The sequence below is a fragment of the Notamacropus eugenii genome, chromosome 1 (genome assembly GCF_028372415.1).
Source record: "Notamacropus eugenii isolate mMacEug1 chromosome 1, mMacEug1.pri_v2, whole genome shotgun sequence".
Taxonomy (NCBI): domain Eukaryota; kingdom Metazoa; phylum Chordata; class Mammalia; order Diprotodontia; family Macropodidae; genus Notamacropus; species Notamacropus eugenii.
Window position 1 is genome coordinate 528,861,541 of NC_092872.1, and position 20,274 is coordinate 528,881,814.

The 20,274-nt window shown below is 39.5% G+C and overlaps 2 protein-coding genes across 4 annotated transcripts in view; one reads left to right on the top strand and one right to left on the bottom strand.

Annotated features, from left to right (window-relative positions):
• Window positions 1-11,904, top strand: part of ZNF512 (zinc finger protein 512) — a 30,382-nt gene extending 18,478 nt beyond the window's left edge. For all 3 annotated transcript variants that reach the window (XM_072634057.1, XM_072634056.1, XM_072634058.1), the window contains 7 exons: window positions 989-1,087; window positions 1,687-1,854; window positions 2,407-2,601; window positions 4,202-4,303; window positions 6,646-6,708; window positions 7,930-8,028; window positions 9,822-11,904. In XM_072634057.1, the coding sequence (XP_072490158.1) occupies window positions 989-1,087; window positions 1,687-1,854; window positions 2,407-2,601; window positions 4,202-4,303; window positions 6,646-6,708; window positions 7,930-8,028; window positions 9,822-10,142 (1,047 nt within the window). In that variant the 3' untranslated portion in view covers window positions 10,143-11,904. The remainder of the gene's footprint in view (window positions 1-988; window positions 1,088-1,686; window positions 1,855-2,406; window positions 2,602-4,201; window positions 4,304-6,645; window positions 6,709-7,929; window positions 8,029-9,821) is intronic.
• On the bottom strand, window positions 71-20,271 carry CCDC121 (coiled-coil domain containing 121). Its single transcript, XM_072634061.1, has 3 exons — window positions 19,468-20,271; window positions 17,730-18,688; window positions 71-240 (listed from the first exon to the last, which is right to left on the bottom strand). Exons 1-3 carry the CDS (start codon window positions 19,560-19,562, stop codon window positions 152-154), a joined length of 1,143 nt encoding a protein of 380 aa, XP_072490162.1. The 5' UTR covers window positions 19,563-20,271; the 3' UTR covers window positions 71-151.
• Window positions 20,272-20,274: the final 3 nt, after the last annotated feature.

Sequence of the window (20,274 nt, forward strand, 5' to 3'; positions counted from 1 at the left end):
AGCACGTGTTGTCTAGATACTTTACTGGATTGGTGAAAAAGAGGAAATATTTGAGGGTGAGGCAGCAACATGAGCTGATGGACTCCTTTAGTCAGAGGATGTTGAACACTGAAATCTGAGGTTGAACCTACAGCTAGTTCAGCTGTGTTACTTATTGTAGATTAACACATGCCTGTGATGACTGATCCAAGGTAAAGGCAAGGCTCAGATACCATGTTCTCACTGCAGTTACACTTCCATCTGGTAAGTGGATACAGAAAAGTTTAAGGGTTCAGACAACTTACAGCTCACATCGACCTACCTTCTTATCCTGATTTCTTTGCTTTTGGCACATACTGCTTCACCTCTCCCCATTTTTTCTGTTCCCTCACTACAAAGGAGATATTTATTTATTTTATAGATAGATAGATAGATAGATAGATAGATATAGATAGATAGAAAGATATAGATAAATATTAATTTTATTTATTTTTAGTGTTCTACAATCACTACCATATAACTTAGATTTTTTTTCCCCCTACCTACTCCCCTCCATCCCCGAGATGGCATACAATTCTGTATGAAATCTACACATACATTCCTATTAAATACATTTTCACTGTCGTCATGCTGTGTAGATGAAAATGGGAGAAATCATATGACAAACCAAAACATAATACACACAAAAAAAACGTTCTGCTACATTCTGTGATCAAATTCCATAGTTCTTTTTCTGGATGTGGAAGGCATTTTGCCTTAGAAGACTATTTGGAATTTTTTTTTTTTTAAGTCCTTGCATTGGTATGAAGTTCCAAGTCTACCAGAAAAAACTCTTGCACACTGTGGTTGTTGCTGTGCACAAAGTTCTCCTGGTTCTGCTCTATAAAGGAGATATTTATAAAGTACTTTGCAATCCTCAAAGCCTTATGTAAACATAAGCTACTGTGGTTCTTTAGCTATTATTAATTAGTATTTTCCCATCTTCCTATCTTTTCCTGTTCCTTTTTAGCCCATCCTGAAAGATGGAGGAGAACTAGATGAGCCAAGTGAACGTGAGCGACTCCGGAAGGTCCTGAAGAGGATGGGGAAGCTGAAGTGCACTCGGGAGGTGGGCGCCTTCCCTGAACTGAGCTCTCTTGATCCCCATGCTTCAACTCCCTATGTCTTCCTGAGGACAGCTTCTTTTGGCCTGATTCTTGAAGATACATCCCTCCTCTCCCCTCAAGGATAGTTCCTGTTTTTCTTAGTTTTCTCAAGCCTTATGAAGTTCTTCTTTCTCCTCTAGCTCCTGCTCATTAGTGTAACCCCTTGCAAGACAGCTTTTTTCTTTCATTTCCTTTCCCCTCCATAATTTTTTTTTTCCCCACCCCAAACTTCAGGGATGGCTTGTTCTTACTGAAGTGGTTGGAGGGAATCCCAGCATAAGCTTCTTAAGAAGTCTAGCCTGTGATTTTTGTGTTAGTGACTTAGGTTGGATCACTACAGAGCTATAGTCTTTAGTCAGGATAACAAGTTCTCCTTTTAGTTATAGCCATTGGGGCTTAAGGTGGAAATTGAACTGGGAGTGAGAAAGGATTGTGTCAGATGGGAGATATTGGAAAGGCATTTTCATGTTGTAAGGTCAGGAGGAGGTGCTGAGGCTGTGGTATTTGGGGAAGTGTGTCAAAGGGAATAAGATTAGATTTTAGACCTCCTTCTCATGTTTAGAGTTGCTCTGGCAGCTTCACAAGCATCATGGGCTACTTGTATCACATCCGAAAATGTGGGAAAGCAGCTGCAGAACTGGAGAAAATGACATTGAAATGTCACCATTGTGGAAAGGCTTATGGATCAAAGGCTGGACTTATGTATCACCTGCGGTCAGAACATGGACCTGTGAGTACTATCTGCCAGATTCTGTCAGAAGATACCTAATAATTCCTCTTTCTTTTTTCTCATTGACTCTGACACGTGTCTTTTTTTATACTCTGGAATATTTGTAAATCAGAAAGGCCAGAGCTTAAGTAAGTTGATAGGGTCATCTTAGAGACTGAAAGTTTCTTATAATTGATGTGTGTGTGTGTGTGTGTGTGTGTGTGTGTGTGTGTGTGTGTGTGTGTGTGAGATCTCAATTATAAGAAACTTTAATATGTGTGTATACGCACTTGTGGGCATTACTCCTTGTGAGCATTGTTCCAGAGCAAATCAGAGAAGCTGCCAATCTACCTTAATAGGTCTTTGGTGTACAGCATGTTCATTAACTTAAGAACCAATTCCTTTTTGTTTTGGATTGTAGATTTTACACTAGCCTTGCTCAGCAGTTAACAAATCAAAGCTGCTAAGTTCTGTTGGATGTTTATTTGGTATTGAGAATATTGTCATCTTTTTTTCTGTCTCTGTCTGAGATTGCTCATCAGACTTGTTTTTCCCTGTGTGTCCTACCTACAGATGCCCTTCTTTCCAGAGTCAGGCCGAAATGAGGGATTAAGAGAGCTGAGTTTGGAGTCTGGTACCGGGGGTCGTGTGCAGAGGCGTTCAGCCAAAGTGGCTGTATACTACCTGCAGGAGCTAGCCAATGCCGAACTGGCCAAAGAGTGGCCTAAGAAGAAGGTGCTTCAGGACCTAGTTCCTGATGACCGGAAGGTGAAGTTGAAGCCCAAACTCGTCTTGTAGAATGCTGTGCTCACTATGGCAAAGTGACTTTACTTTGGCAAGTCCTTGCCATACAGTGCCATGATTAATATGTATCCCCATTCTGGAAATTAGCCCAGTTCTAGATATCTCACCTTGGAGTAGGTGCTAGATAAATCTTTTTTATTCTTTCCCTCAGGTGTTGTCTTAACTCTGGACTAATGCTCATAAGGCCATGAATCCCACTGTATGGATTGGCCTTTTGCTTAGTATTTGCTCTGTTGTGTTACTTGTTTACTGGCTATAAATATAAGAGTTAGAGTATGACAGCTACACAGTGTGTGTAGATCACCTAGGAAAGGAGCACGATCTAGAGAAGAGGCAAGAACAGTGTATGATGGAAGGGAAAATGATTGCATGAATGAACAGTTTGTATAGGGCCTGGGTCAGAACTTAGGTTGGTTTGGTATTCTAATGAAGGGAAATGGCTTAGGTCTGGTGTAGGGTTTTGAGTTCCATAAAAGCACTTTAATGAAAGAGTCATGCCACAGAAGTTCATACATACTTTTCCTTTGGTCTAAAAACCAATAGAATTTCTTAACTTAATAGTGACTAGGAATTTATCTCAAGTTCTTGAATTGAAAATAAGTACTATTTTGGAAACATAAGTTAAAAGATTCAATTAATTTTTCATATTTGTTTCTCTTTTAGCCAGGATATTTTTATGTAGCTTCCTGATAAATCCCCTCAAAGGTTCTGTCTTTAAATCAGTGGATCCTAGCATGATAAATGTTAATATCACAAGCCATGATATATATACTAAGAATAAAAAAGTCTTTTCTAGTGGAGGACTTCCTGAGAGTTTACTGTTCTGTTGTATATTTATTTTGATAGCACATTAATTAAAAGTGCATAGGATCATAAATTTAAAGTTGGAAAAAGCCCTCTAAGGTCATTTAGTCTGACTTCATTTTACAGAGGAGGAAACTGAGGTCTTCAGAGATGAAGGAATAAATCTTGTCTTTGAATTCAGGTTCAATCCAGTTCAGCACTTCAGTTCAGCAAACATTTGCCAAGCACTTACCATGTTCAAGATGCAGGAGAAGTTTAGAGTTTAAATTCTTCTTATCTTATAATTTTCTAAATTCATTCTTATAATAATCATTCTAAAACTTAATCTTATGAATGTCAATTTCAAAACTATAGTTATTTCAGGAACTTAAAATTTTCTCATGTCAAGTCACCTAAGTCATATAGTAGGTATAATGCTGGGCCCAAAGTCAGGAAGACCTAAGTTCAAATATGACTTCACTTACTAGTTGTGTGACCCTGGGCAAGTCTCTGAACCTCTCTCAGCCTTAAATTTCCTCATTTGTAAAATAGGGATAATAAAATTGTACTTACCTCCCAGGGTTGTGAGGATAAAATGTGCATGTGTAAATGGGCTTGCATACTTTAAAGCACAATATAAAACATTCTTACTATCATTGTTATTATTTCATTCAGGATCCTGGAATTCCATACTTGTTAACATGAGGGACTTGGGGTAATATTTGGAGTATATTTAGGCAGGGTCTGGGTTTTTCTGACAAGCTATATTCTTGACCTGTAGCTGAAATATACTCGTCCTGGACTACCTACCTTCAGCCAGGAAGTACTCTACAAATGGAAGTCAGAGATCAAGATGTATCATCGTGTCCATTGCCCCAACCAGGTGATTTATTCTTTTCCGTTTATTTAGTAAGAATTTATTAAGAGTCTGCTGTGTGTGTATAGTACTTTGGGGGATTGTAGGAGGGGACACAGAAGACATAGAAAACATGGTTGTATGCTCTTCATTTCAAAATAACCTATTTTTTCTACATACCATGGTGAGAATCCGGCTTAAGTATTTCTGATCTCTTAGCTCCATTGCAGTATACTTATGTGATCACAACTAATACCTTTATTACTTGGATTCTCAAGAGAAAATTATCTATGAACTCTGGTTCAACTCTTTTTTTAAAAAGTATAGTCATATAAATGTAGAGAACTTTTGTATTTACATTTAATAACCATTTCATCTGGACTCTTTTCTTTTTGGTCATTGATGCCAGGGAAAAAGACAAATAGGCTGTTTACAGGTACTCTTGTAGTTAAATTGTTCCCCTGCTGATCTCGTACTTAATAGTATGATATGGCAATTTGGAAAATGAACTTGACCTTAGATGCCATTAAGAAAGGCTTAGTATCCAGGACACTAGATGTAATAGTCTTGCTATTATAACCCTACTCCTTGTCCTCATTATGCTCTCCAATCCCTTGATCCCTCTTCCAGGCCATCTCCCCTGCACTAGCCACTCTCTCCTCTTTTCTCTATCTTGACCCTTTGGTGAACTAATTCAACTCAGTACTGGCCCCCTCTTCTTGAATTCTACTAATTATACCTTGTCAAGCCTCAGTCTTGGATCATTCCCACCATTCTTTGGTGCTGCCAAACAAAGGTAGAGAAAAATCATTCAACTGTTCTGACTAGGTCCAATACAATTTTATGTTATAAAAGCTCAGCTGGGCTCTCATTGCTACTAGGCAATCCTTCTATACCTGTCTTCTCAATTCACTATCCCGCTCTTCACAGTGGTTTTTCATCCTTTCTCAGACTTCTCATGGATCCCTTTTCCCCTGCCCTCTTGGCTGAGAGCCTTGTCTCATTGTACAGAAAAACATTGAGGCTTTTCACCTTCTTCATCACCTTTCCAGTGACATTGGTCTCTTGGCAGTTCCATGAACGGGACACTCCATCTCTCAGCTCCAGGCATTCTCTCTGTCTGTCCCCCTTGCCTGGAACACGCTCCCTCTTTGGCTCTAACTACTGATCTCCCTGGCTTTTTTTTTTCACTCCTAACTAAAATCTCACCTTCTACAGGAAGCGTTCCCCAACCTTCTTAACTCTAGTGCCTTCCCTCTGTTAATTATTTCCTATTTATGCTGTACGTAGCTTGCTTGTATGTTTTATTTGTATGTTGTCTCTCTCATTAGATTGTCAGCTTTTTGAGGACAGGGATTTTGCCTCCTTTGTATCCTTTAGCACTTGGCAGAGTACTGCCACATAGAAGGCACTTAATAAATGTTTATTGATTGATTGATATGGACTGATGATTATATTTGGTCCTAGTCAGATCATGTTGTGAGTATTTTTTTTTTCAGTTCCAGATACAACATTTTAGGAAGAAGTTAAATTGAAAGTGGTGTCCAGAGGAGGGTGACCAGCATGGTTAGGAAACTAGAGACCATGTCATATTAACATAATGACAGTAAAAAATAATCAACATGTATATAACCCACTCAAGTTTGCAAACTACTTTCTGTACTTTATCTCATTTGAGCCTCATAACAACCCTGTTTGGTAGGTACTATAAGGAACCCTTTTTTAAAGATGGGGAAACTGAGGCTCAGAGAAATGAAGTAGTTTTCATATTGTTGCATAACTTAGAAGTATCAGAGATAGGATTTGAATCTGTGTCTTGCTACTTCTGAGACCATTACTGTGTGCACTCTGCTGTATTGCCATCCACTTTATCACATTGCTCTTAGGAAGTTTGGTTGAAGGACTCAGAGGAGAGAATACTTAGGGAGACACAATGGCTGTCCTCAAATATTTGAAGAAATGTAATATGGAAGGGGGTTTAAACTAGTTTCATTTGGTATCAGACAAGGAAAAACTTTTTAATGATGAGAATTGGCTAGGATAGAATAGGCTCCCTAGGCGTCTTCAGCCACATCCTGAATGTCTGTTTGTCAGAAATTCTTAACCAGGATTGAGTTGGATCAAGTGACTTGTGAGATCCTTTCCAACACTTCTGCTTCCCCTCCTTCTCCTCCCCTTTCCTGTTTTTCCTTGTTGCTTTTGGGTGTGTAGACATTCGATATCATTACTTTTTCTCTTATGCTTGATGTGCTATTTATTAATTTCCACGTTCCTCCCTGCAGTGTTGGACTGCAAAGAACTTGATCAGGCTTTTGAGAAAGAATGTTATTTTGAGTGGTATTAACCCTGTTTCCTCCTTTATTCTTCAGGGCTGTGAGTCTGTCTACAGTAGTGTATCTGGTCTCAAGGCTCACCTGGGCACTTGCACATTGGTTTGTAATTTTATTTACTCCCTTAATTTGTACCCTTCTATTGCCCAAATACCTATGTCTGAAATCATCTGACACGGAAGAAAATTCATTTTAGGTGAATATTTGTTCATCATTCATCCTGGCATCTTTAGAAGCTGGTTTGGGTTGGTTCTTATTTGGTCGCAGGGTTCCATGTGTGATTTGTATTTGGGGGAGTTAAGTCAGAGAGTTCCCTGAAAGGTGCAGCCTAGCCACAAATAATCTCCATTTTGGAAAAATCTGGAGAATATTAGTTCTGAGCCCAATCCAGGGATCCAGCTTTTTTAGACTAGGCCGAGGCCTAGACTGAACCTGAACTTCCATGTTGGCCTGAAACTTAACCTTCTTTTCAGCATTACCTTGTGTCCTGTTCCAAGTTGGAGAAGATTCCCTAAATAGTCACAACTGACCTCTGGGTTTGGGAGGTAGGACAGGATGCCAGGCTAACAGTTATTCACCTCACTGAATTCTTTTCCATGTTAACCCATATGTGCTACAACCCAACAGCCATGGATTGTATGTGTTGCATCATGGAAAGATACTTCTTTCCAGACCCATTCAGAAGCAGCTTTTCATATAAAATCATTATGGAAACCTGAAGCTTCAGGAACGGAGAGAAGTCTCAGTCCTTAGTTGGGAATTAGAGGCCTCCAAGCAGGTGTCCAGGTAGAAGTTTTTCACCTTGGTCTCAGTTTAAGAATCTCTATACTAGGTGTTGTGGATGGTACTCTTTTGTCAGGCACTCATGGTAGCCAAAGAGATGTAGTGAATGACAGGATGGAGCTCTCCAACTGCTTTGCTTTTTTAATGGAAAGAACAGCAAATTATTATCTCTAGAGCTGAGATTAGAGACCTGTAATAAGTATGACCCTTTTTGGAAGCAAGGAAACTTGAGTATGAAAGTGGGAAGAAACCTGGGAACATAGGAATATTTTGATGTTCATGTTGCAAAGACAGAACAGATCATATAGAGAAGGCAGGATTAGGGTTTGGTGCAGAAATGCTTTAAGTTATGTGTGCCCTTGGTAGTGTGAAAACAGAGCCAGTCCCTTGACATAAATCCTTTCCATGATGCTTTACTCTTCTTTGCTAAGGTTGACTCCCTCTTCCCTCACTTTTAAAAATCCCTCAGGATTTCTAGACCTAGTGCTTGGATTTACGAAGAAGCTACTGGTGTCTTTTTTTTTTTTCTCTTGGAGACAGGGAGACTTTGTGGCTGGAAAATATAAGTGCCTCCTGTGTGAGAAGGAGTTTGTGTCAGAGAGTGGTGTCAAATATCACATCAACTCCATCCATGCTGAGGTGAGGTTTCTGTTTTATATATGTAGTTTTTGTACTTTGTGACCCCCTGGTATTTGAAGCATGAGTCTCCCTGTCTTCCTTTGTATGTTCACAAGAGGCACTAATGATTTTTAATTGTTAGTGATTGCTTTTGTTTTTACATCACTTAAATTTCTTCCTATATCCCTACCTGTCTTTTGAACCAGAGATCCATCTCATATGTCAAAGAATTTTTTTTTTTAAAGAAAAAGGAAGAAGAAAAAAAAATCAGAAAAACTAATCATTACATTGGAAAAAGAGTGAAAATGTTTGCAATCATTTGCCATAACCATAGACTGCCCACCTCTGCAAAGGAGTGGGGCGGGGATGTGTGTTTCTTCTAATACTTTTATTTTGTAACCATGCTTGTTCTTTGTAATTTTGCAACATTCACTTTCAGTTGTTTTGTCATACTTCATTTATATTGTGATTGTGTTGTTTTCTTGACCCTGCTTACTTCACTTGGCATCATCAGTTCATGCCAGCTTTTCCATGTTTCCTTGTATTTGTTAAATTACAGCAGTATTGCACCATGTTCATGTACCACAGTTTTCTTTAGGTGCTCCTTACTTGACGGACAACTTATTTTATTTGCAGTTCTTTACAACCACAAAAAAAATGATATTACAAAGAATTTGATGTATATGGACACTCTATCAGTGACCTCCTTGAGGTATATGCTTAGTAGTAGACTCTGGGCATTTTAATCACTATATTTGTATAATTCAAAATTATTTTCCTAAAAGCTGTGCTAATTCACAACTCCACCAAACATAGCATTAATGTACCTATCTTCCCAAAACCCCTACAACATTGACTATTTTCACCTTTTGTCATCTTTGCCAGTTTGCTAGGTGTGATATGAAACTTCAGGGTTGTTGTATTTTTTAATTTGCATTTCTCTTTTTAGTGGTTTGGAATATTCATATGGTTATTAATGGTTTGCAGTTATTTTGAGAACTGTTTATTCATATCCTTTGACCAGCTATCTATTGGGGAGTGGCTTTTGGTCTTACATACATTTGTAAGTTGTCAGCATTACTTGGATACCAAATCCTTTTCTGAAAATTTGATACAAAGTTTTTTTCCCCATTCTTTTGCTTTCCTTCTTATCCTAGAAGCATTAGTTTTGTTTCTGTAGGAACTTTTCAATTTTATGTAATCAAAATGGCCTATTTTTTCTTTTGTGATTGCCTCTATCCTTTATTTGGTTAAAGATAAAGCCACTTATATCTGTGAAAGGTTTATGATCTCTTCTGATTTTTTATGGCATGGTCTTTAATATCCCAATTACACACATACAATTATTATTCTATTTAATGAGATTGGACTTGGGAAAAGTCCTAGAATTGCATTTTTGTCTAAAAGCATCAGAATTATTTTAACCATCTTCCCAAATCTAGTTAACTTGTATATTCTCCAAGGTCTTTTTTTTTTAAAATGTTTGTTTGCCTTGGTACTGACAAAACTATTTACTAGATCCTAGCAACTTGGTTTCTGTATAGAAAATTTAAACACCTATCTCAGGCTGCCTCTGCCTAGATTCATACTCTTTTTTTGTTGTTGTTGTTGCTGTTACCCTGTGGTAAGACAGTTTCTCTCTCACTCAATTCGTCTCTCTTCTGATCTGTAATTCTCTTTAGATAGTTGTATACTTTTCTTCCCTCCCTGTCTTACCTTTCCCCAGAACCTGTTTTCTCTGTGTCCCTGTGTCCCTCCATCTGTGTCCTCTCCACTTGTCTTAAACTGATTACATTTCTCTTCTGAATCCCTAGGATTGGTTCATGGTGAACACCACAACAACCAAGAGCTTCGAGAAACTGATGAAGATGCAACATCAGCAAGAGGGGCAAAAGCGATGGCAGCAGCAGCACAAGAAGAGGATGTCGCCAAGGGCTGGTAGAAAACAGCAGCGGCCACCAGAGGCTGCGCGGAACAAGAAAGAGTCAGCTCGTCGGGGAGGGAAGGGCCTGGCAGGCCCAGCTTCTTGTGAGAATGCTGAGAGAGAGGAGTTAGAGACAGAGCAAGTGCCTGTGCCAGTGTGTTTCCAGACAGCGAAGCTCTCAAAGACCAGCCATAAACGTGGAAGGAAATAATGGGCCAATGCAAGAGCATCCCTGTGTGAAGGGATGGGGCACTGTTGGCCCAGAGGCCCTGGAACTGGGGAGTCCTCTCAATCCCTTTCTCTTTAGTAATTTTCTCAAGTCATTCCTACTCATCCCCTTCATCTTTGGACTTCTGGGCTCTCCAGAAAGTCCTGTCTCCCCAATTCTTGTGCGCCTTAAAAGTTTCACTGTCATCTTTACCTTGCTGACATCATCTTCTTTCCCTCAACAAAAGTGGGAAATTCCTGGCTGGTGGAATTTTCCTCCTTGAGGTGAAGTGGTCATAGTTAGAATAATAAAAGCTGAGGTTTAGGGTTCGGGATCAGGAAAATTTTTGCCTGCCTTTCCTTCCCCAACTCTTCCACCTGCTACTAAATAAAAACTCACCATCTAATCTGTAAAACAACCCAACCACTCTTCACCACATACAGTTTATTATATTATGCTTCATATATAACTAGTCTAGATGCCTCTATTTGGTGCTGACATCTGTCAGGCATTTCTGTTAGCCCAGTTGCTCCTCCTGGTGGCGTGACCTTGTTGGGGCAAAATTAGATGTAAGTAGCTCAGTTGAACATGGACTCAGTGAGTCAGAAGACTGGACTTGCACTTTGGGTGTTACTGGGAAATGCTTCATGTACTGAATTGATAGTCATGAAAAAATAGGCTCAACAGAAATACATGAATAGCTGTAAAATGACTTTCTAAGGAGAGGGCAAAGTGGGCATCATTGTCCAGCATGAACTTTCCTGGTGTTTGGGGTCACTTCTGTCACTGAGATCAGCTCCTAAAAGTTTGTTCTGCACTTCCTTAGTTTTAATTGTTAAGAGGCATCTCACCAGGTATACTTGGTGTCCTGTTGTTCCTGGTGATGCCATATGTGTCAGGAGCTTAAGTGCACATTCCCTCTCCCTTGGGCTTCTGTTTAGCCACAATGAACTTTTAGTAGCCATTTTCCACAGTCTAAACCCTTACTTCTCCCTCCAGTCGTTGTGCTGCCTGTTCTCTGAACTCTCTCTGGGTTGTTACCTTCTTGCCGAGTGGTGACTATGAGGAGGCTCTCTCTTGGGAGGCCCTTAGTCTAGCATCCTGAGACTTCAGGATTGGATGTAAGTAAGCACTTAGCCAGAGCTGGAAAAGAGACTTTCCCTCTTTACCCTCTTGCATACCCTGCCATCCCTATTAGGATGTTTATTTCTGAGACTGATTTTTGTTGGGATGTCATTTGTATCAGCTTCTCATTATTCTTGGTCTCACCACCTTTTTACCCCAAAATGCAGGTCCCATAGCCTTGCTCCCATTTGTTTCATGTGCTGTAGTACATGATCCTTGTCCCTGGCACATGTTGCAAATAGTAGCAAATGGAGAGAATCACTTTCAGATTCTGGAAGACTATAATCTTAAAGTTTGCTTTCCTCCAAAAAAAAAAAAAAAAAAGACAAAACAGGAGTTTAGAGAGATGTTAATTAAGGTAGCTCTATCAGTTGATCTCACCTCAGGAGAGCAACTCACAAGAAGTCCTGTTACTAGTAAGTGGGAAGTAAAACCTGGCCTCTTTGCTGCCAGGAGCAGATAGGAAAAAACTCCTGTATTACTTGATCCTTTCTTGCACGACTGTGCCCTGAAATCCAGGCTATACAGTGAATAGGGACTGCCTGGGAGGGGTGATGGAAGAGTGATGTATACATCCTGTAAAATTAAAACTTGGGGTGTGGGTGGTAACATTAAAGGAAATAAACATCTCTTTACTAGACTGATGTCTGTAGCTTTTTTTTTATTCCTGTTTGCCGTTTGGTTACTCAGCTACTGTTTAACTAAGAAGACCAACATGTTGATCAAAATGGTTAATAATACTGAATCTGAAGTAAAAGTGGAAAGATTATATAACCCTACATTGGATGCGTTAGGGACAATTTGTTTTTGCCTTTCCTTGGGCCATAGTATTGAAAATAATTTAAACTATTATCTTTAAGGCAGATACTTGTCATTTTTGAATATATCTCTCCCTGCTGTCTGTCTCCTATCATAAGGTAAAAATTCAGCCTGTGCCAGGGAGCAGGAAGAAGTAAGCTCATTGTTGACAAAATAATTACTTTAGAAGTTAGTTAATTGGGGGTGGAGCCAAGATGATGGAATAGAAGGAAGGACCCACTTTACCTCTGCCTCCGTAACCCATAAAATACCTGTAAAAAATGACTAAAAAATTCTAGAGCAGCAAAAGCCACAAAATGACAGAGTAAAAGGGATTTCCAACCCAAGACAGCCTGGAAGGTGGACAGCAAAGGTCTATCGCAATGGGCTCAGAGAGAACAGCACATCATGGACAGGACTGGAGCAGGCTTCAGAGTGCAGAATCACAGGTAGCAGTTGCAGTTTCCAGATTTCTCAACCCACAATGCCAAAGACAGCTTCAAAGGTCAGTGAGAAAGCTCCTTCACCTGGGTGAGAGGGGAGCCAGTTCAGCCCCAGCCCTGGTCCCAGAGTAGTGGCAGCCACTGTGGCAGCAGCTTCCACTTTTGGAGTCCACAGCCTAAAGGCTGGGGAAATCAAGTGGCCGATCTGGATCTCAGCCCTGAGTGGTGGTCCTGAGGTGAGGAGGAGAGCTGGCGTAGTGGAGCTGGTGGTGACTGTGGAGAGGGAATCCTACTCAGATCCTGGACAGAAAAGAGTGCTTGTGATTGCTCACAGACCAGAGTGCTGGCCAGGAGAGGAGTAAAATCCTATCCCTTGATTGTGCTACCTTGGAGGAACTGGGAACTTACAGGTCCCTAGAATAGACCCTCCACTTGACAAAGGACTCAAAAGTCAAGTAACTGGCTGGGAAAATGCCCCCAAAAGGGGAAAAAAAATAAGGCTATAGGAGGTTACTTTCTTGGTGAAAAGGTATTTTCTTCCATCCTTTCAGATGAGGAAGAACAAAGCACACCATCAGAGGAAGACAGCAAAGTCAAGACTTCTACATCCAAAACCTCCAAAAAAAAAACCATGTAGTTGTCTCAAGGCCATGGAAGAGCTCAAAAAGGAGTTTGAAAATCAAGTAAGAGACTTGGAGGAAAAATTGGGAAGAGAAATGAGAGTGATGGAAGAAAACCATGAAAAGGGTGTCAATAGCTTGCTAAAGGAGACCCAAAAAATACTGAAGAAAATAGCACCTTTAAAAACAGACTAACCCAAATGGCAAAAGAGATCCAAAAAGCCACTGAGAAGAATGTTTTAAAAAAGTAGAATTGGCCAAATGGAAATGGAGGTTCAAAAGCTCACTAAAGAAAATAGTTCTTTAAAAATTAGAATGGAGCAGATAGAAGCTAATGATTTTATGAGTAACCAAGAAATTATAAAACAAAATCAAAAGAATGAAAAAATAGAAGGTAATGTGAAATATCTCACTGGAAAAACAAGTGATCTGGAAAATAGTTCCAGGAGAGATAATTTAAAAATTATGGGACTACTTGAAAAAATTTAAAAATTATGGGACTACTTGAAAACCATGATCAAAAAAAGAGCCTAGACATCATCTTCCAAGAAGTTATCAAGGAAAACTGCTTTGGTATTCTAGAACCAGGGGGCAAAAATAGAAATGGAAAGAATTCATGATCACCTGAAAGAGATAACAAAAGGGAAACTAGGAATATTGTAGCCAAAGTCCAAAGTTACCAGGTTAAGGAGAAAATATTACAAGCAGCCAGAAAGAAACAATTCAATGTGGAAATACAATCAGGATAATACAGGATTTAGCAGCTCCTACACTAAGGGATCAAAGGGCTTAGAATATGATATTCCAGAGGTTAAAGGAGATAGAATTAAAACCAAGAATCACCTACTCAGCAAAACTGAGTATAATACTTCAGGGGAAAACGTGCAATTTCAATGAAATAGAGGAATTCCACACATTCTTGTTGAAAAGACCAGAGCTGAATAGAAAATTTGACTTTTAAATACAAGAATCAAGAGAAACATGAAAAAGTACACAGGAAAGAGAAGCCTTAAGGAACTCATTAAAGTTGAACTATTTATATTCCTACATGGAAAGACGTTATTTGAAACTCATGAGACCTTTTTCAGTATTAGAATAGTTAGAATATATATATGTAGATGTGCATGGGTATGTATGTATCTTTATATTATATATGTATAGGTATGTATATGAAAATTGGTGTATGTGTGTATATATACAGAGGGCACAGGGTGAGCTGAATATGAAGGGAGAATACCTAAAAAAATGAAATTTACTGTGGAATGGAATGTACTAGGAGTAAGAGAAAGGGAAAGGTAGAATGTAGCAAATCATCTCACATAAAAGAGAGAAGAAAGACCTTTTACAAGAGAGGGGAAGAGCGGGGAGATGAAAGGAAATAATTGAGCCTTACTCTCATGGGATTTGACTTAAGGAAAGAATAACACACACTCAATTGGATATGGATATCTATTTCACCCTGCAGGAAGGCAAGGGGCAAGGGGATAGGAGAGGGAAGATAATAGAAGGGACAGCAAATTGGGGAAAGGGATTATCAGAAGCAAACTATTGCGGGAGGACAGGTCAAGGGAGAGAATGTAATAAATGAAGGGCAGGATAGGTCAGAGGGAAATGTGGTTAGTGTTTTACAACATAACTATTATGGAAGTGCTTTGCATTGTTACACATGTATGACTTATATTGAATTGCTTGTTTTCTCAATGAGGGTGGGTGAATATGAAACTCAAAACTTTAAGACTGAATGTTAAAAATTGTTTTAGCATGCAACTGGAAATTAAGCTATATAGGCAATGGAGTATAGAAATATATTTTGCCCTATAGGAAAGTAGAGGGGAAGGGAGATGTAAGAAGGGTGGGTAATAGAAGGGAGGACAGCCTGGAAAAAGGAGTGGAGGGGGTGCATGCTGCCCTAGGGTGGGGGGTAAGAAGAGATGGGGAGAAAATTTTGAATTCAAATTCTTGTGGAAGTGAATGTTAAGAACTGAAAATAAATGAATTGTATTTAAAAAAACAATAAAAAAGAATGATGAACTAATCCTATGTTTACCACTAGAAATCTTAAGGGTGAGGCAAGGATCCAGGCAAGGATCCAAGTATGAGGTACAAGCTGATTGCATGCCCCCAAAAGTTCTATAGCAAGTTGTGGTTTCTGTATAAAGAACAGAGTTTTCTAACTTACGAAAGATATGAACTAACCAATAGGTACTAATAAGGAGGAGGCATTGTGTTGCAAAGTATACTAGAATGGACCATTGGTAAGTAAAATCAGGTCAGTGAGTAAATTGTAGTTCACTGGCTTTTATGCAATAATTTGGGCTATGAAGGTGGGGAAGAATGTCTTTTCAGGAATAGAGAACTCACAGGTGAGAAAACAATGCAGGATGACAACTGCTCTGCAATTTACAGTCTTAGTAATTTAAGAGCACTGAGTGATTAGGTGATTTTCCCAGGCTACACATGCCTCATAGGTAGGACTTGAATGTTATTCTCTATCTAACATGATGGCACTCTTTTTAAAAGACAAAAAGATTGCTGCTTCCAAGTGTTGATGTAACAGTGAAGAAATATTTAATTTCTTGATACTTATTTTACACTAGATTCTTATTCATAAAGAAAACCCCCCAAAATTTAGAAGATAAACATTTGAACAATTCATTCAATCAGAATTGCATATATATAGAATCTGAACCACTGGGCTTCTGATAACTATTTCTTTTTTGGCAATGAGTTCCTGAAAACCATATCATAAAAAGGATTTCACTTCCACCTTTGAAAAACGTTTGAATTTGACAATTCTGATCCTAAACAAGCCATCAAATATACCATATATATGACTGAAAATATTATGAGCAAAGATAACTACTATAAAACCACTATAATCTAAAACAGTAAAACTATGCTCCTAGTCCTAAAAAATGAGAATATATTCTAAAACATCTAGATGAGGGCCCCAGTACACTATAAATATGCATATGACATGAAAATATAATTCCATACCAATAAATACATATGACTGAAAATGTTATGAACAAAGATGACTACCACAAAACCATAATCATATGAATTAGTATAACTATGCTCTTAGTTCCAAAAAATGGGAATGAGTTCTAAAACATCTAGATGAGGGCCCCAGTACACTATAAATATACTTATGATGTGAAAATATAATTCTATACCAGTAAATACATATGACTGAAAATATAATAAGAAAAGATAACTATTATAAAACCACTCTAATCTGAAACAGTAAAACTATGCTCCTAGTCCTAAAAAATAGGAATGCAATCTAAAACATATCTAGATGAGGACCTCAGTACACATAAATGTATATATGACATGTGAAAATATAATTCTATACCAATATATTGGGCTAGAATTTATCTTATAATAACCTTGGAATTCATAAGGGTGAAGAGTTAAGGATGATTTGGATGGTGATTTTCTCTTTCAAAAGTTGTTCCAGAGAAATCTGAACTGAAATAAGCTTCTTTTTCTTTCAAATGTGCCTGTAGAATAGGTATCCTGAATCATTCCATTGACTAGGGTGTTACAATGATGATTATTTCTTCCACTGCAAAGCTGTTAAAAAAACCTAATCCTTAACATATCTTTTTGCCTTCTACCATTCTCAGTAAAATTCAGAAGTAAACATAAGCTACTTAGTATCAAATCAAAACAATGCTACCAGGAAATAGGGAATTCTATTAGCTCACTTTCTTGTCCTTCACTACTACAGGGCCCCCTTGACATATTTACAAGAGTACTTCATGCTTCATTGGAACACCAAGACAAACCAAAAGCAAAAAGGCAATTACTAGGTCTTTGGCACACAACTTTAACATCTCTTTCCCCTACCCTTAAGTCTCAGATTTGTCAATAGCAGTTGGACTGGGGCCTGTACCTCCCTGTTTATGTTGCAATGGTTCAAACAAATGGGTGCAAAGACCAAGGCAACAAAAAGGGACCTACCTGTATTTGCTAATCTGAGATTTTGGAATGTCTGTGTTACCACTGTAGAGTCAATGTAAATGGTTGCCATCAAAAAGAGTTTATCCTTTGAAGAAAGTTAACATTGAGTCCCAAAGAAAGCAAACATTCATAGCTTGACTTGCTCCTTTTCCGGTCCACTATAGAGAATATCTGGTAAGCAGCCAGGGAAGCCAGTCAGTTAAATGTTGAGATGCTGGAAGATACTGAGATGGATTCTGTTTTATCATCGGAGGATGAAGTGAGTGAGGGAGGTATAGATAATTCCAGGAATTAAATGTTAAACAGCACTACAGAAGAAGTGCTAAGTGAACTTAACTCTCCTTTTAATACTTTCAATAAGCTATTATCTTAAGTCATTTTCCATAGATTTTTTTTTACCAGAAATAGGTTTTTAAATATGAACTTTTCTACTGTTGTGTTTCATCCCTCTTTCTACAGTCTGACTGATAGCCTTCTATTTCATATTCATTTCATTTTTTTTCCATTTAAAATTACAAGATCCTAGAGGCAGAGATCACTTAAGTTACTTTGTACAGCAACTAACAAAATCTGCTTAGGTGGATGTATAATAAATATTCTCACTAATTAGGATGAATTCATCCTTGGTTTGGTACCTGGGAGAGGGGCCAGCGTGGTCTTTGAACTGCTTTGTCCTTTCTGACAGGGAACAGCTCTTAGTAGTTGACGCCGTCTCCCTTCTTTGATGCTCTCCAGGCAACACTGCTCTAGCTGTAGTTGCTGCTTCTGCTTTCGAAGCCTGGTCCGCTGGGCCTCTAGCTGCTGGGCTTCTTGAATAAGCCGTACCATTTCCTTATGCAATTGTTCATTCTCATTTTGCAGTTGCCAGGTGAAATCAAGGATAGATTTGTCTGCTGCATGTTCCAGGATATGGTTGTGCTTTCCCATCATACTTTTCCCCAGCAAAAGCTCTACATCAGATAGCTGATGCTTCAGTGCTCTCCACTCTTTAACCAGATCACCTTGTACACTATGAAGGTGTGCTTTGGCCTCCTTCTGGACTCTTGGTTTTTCCATTTGCAGTGATTTGATAAGCTCCTCCTGGGTAATCTTTATTGTCCTCCTAGCATTTAATGCTTGAATCTTCTTTTTCAGTTGGGCTTGGGTCTCTTCTTGTCGCAGCAGCTCTTCCCGGAGTGATGATATATGGGACTCATAACTGGAGACCAGCTCCTGCCTTTGACATTGTATCTGCTCCAACTGTTGTGTCTGTTGATCCCATACCTTAATTGGTGCTACCTGTTTTTTCTTGGTTGGATCAGGTACATATCCCATTAGGACAGGGCTGTCACCTAAGAATGGTTGGATTTCAGCTTGCATGTGGCAATGATCATCTATGAGCTGCCTCCTCCGGGCTCGTGTTTGCATCAGTTCCCCATTCAGCTGGATCATTTTCTCCTCTACCTGTGCCTTTATTGCCAGCTCTTTCTGCACCCTTTTCTCCAACTCCTCCTGTGACTTTAAAAACTGCTGTAGCTTTTTGCTACCCATTAGCAAAGCAATATTACGATTCAGATTCAGATTCTGCCATATCATTCTGGGACCCCGAAAAAATCTGGGGGAAAAGCAGCCAGAAATATGTTATTTCTCCATTATACCTTTATGATTATTTGTGAGCTATTATTATTACCTTGATGTCACTTATCTTTCATGACACTCAGTGTGTCATCCTTCATTGGCTCAAGCCACCAACTCTTTCACCTCTCCTAAGCAACTCTCAAAAATTCAAAGGACAGTGTGAGCTGTTATGTTCAAAAGACATATGATTTCATTGTATGTTCTCCTCTTATTGACAGACTGCAACTCCTAATGTGCCTTTATAAATCACTTTATGAATTTCTGTGGTCAAAAAATTTATTATTCAGTAGCCAAACTCTAAGTAATGAAGCTTTTTTGATCTTAGCTAGGCTGGTCCTAGGGTGACAATATTTCCCAACTAATCTACTCTTTCCAGCTTGGTAGGATCTATCACAGCTTTTGACCTCTGGGTATAGACAAAATCCAAGGAGGTAGGGCAGATTACAGAAGAGGTGTACAAAAGCATGCCACTGTTTTGTAACAATAGATTCAGTAATGGCAAAACTCTGGATGTTCTGAGGCTGACAAGGAAATATAAAGTCAAAAGGAGTTTTTAAAACCTTATTTGCATTTCTGTCCCCAGATCCTAGTACAGTGCCTGGTAGGTGCTTACTAAATGTTTGTTGATTGACTGGAAGATTCCCTTTCTCTGGAAGTCCTCTAGCAAAGGCTATTTCGGGGCATGTTGTGGAGGGGGTTTTTGTCTCACATGTGGGTTGCTCAAGAAAGTCTCTGAGGTTCCTTCCAACTCCTTACCTGAGGTAGATGCTCTGTCCAGTGCAGTACAAGAACTGGGAGAAAAGTTGGGAGAATCTTTTTTTTTTTTTTTTTAGCTGTTTATCCTTTGCCATCTCTTGCTAAGCTAACCCTTTCCCCCCATGGGTCTCTGCTTTGGAGAGGTTTTCCTCCTTTGCTCCCTCCGACCCTTTTTGAGCTCACCTGTTACGAGTACTCAAATGTTGCTGATCCCAAAACTGCTGGACACGGTGCACAAGGGTAGCGGGGGTGGAGGCCAGGGAAGGAACTCCACGCGAAAGATTGAGTCTCATGAGTTCCTCCCTGTGGAAGCTTCTGGGAACCCAACAAGTGTCGACGTACAACCCTACAGGAAGATTGACGTCCGGTGACCACTTCTGAGTTTTCCCAGGGCCAGAGGACCGAGAGCTCTTGTCCTGGTCTGGGGTCTTGGGCACCGTACAGAGGACACAGTAGTCGCCTTTGCCCACTTCTTTCCTGCCTGTGGCAGGCTGAGCCTCGGAGCTCAGGGTGTCGTCGCTCTCTTCCCGAACACTTTCTTCTCTGGAGGACTTAGAATTCTCGTCCACTTCCCAGTCCTTCCCCAGTTGAGTCGAACCCAACTTTTCGCCATTTTTGTCGCCCGCTCTCCTCACCACTTCTTCACCTGTGCTTTCTTTTTGCACCCGCTCTGGAATATCCTTGATCCATTCGAGCCTCAGAACGTCTTCAAAACCAGTCCTGGGACCAGCGACGGAACCCAGGTGATTGGATTCTTCTTCATATTCCACCCCAGTCTCAGGTCCCTGTGCAGGCTCCGCCCCCTCT

Coding starts and splice junctions, on each gene's coding strand:
- CCDC121 (XM_072634061.1), bottom strand. CDS start 19,562: ATGGCAAAGGATAAACAGCTAAAAAAAAAAAAAAAAAGATTCTCCCAA. Junction 18,689..19,467: donor GGACAGAGCATCTACCTCAG/GTAAGGAGTTGG, acceptor CTTTTCCCCCAG/ATTTTTTCGGGGTCCCAGAA. Junction 241..17,729: donor CACGCTGGCCCCTCTCCCAG/GTACCAAACCAA, acceptor TCCACTTACCAG/ATGGAAGTGTAACTGCAGTG.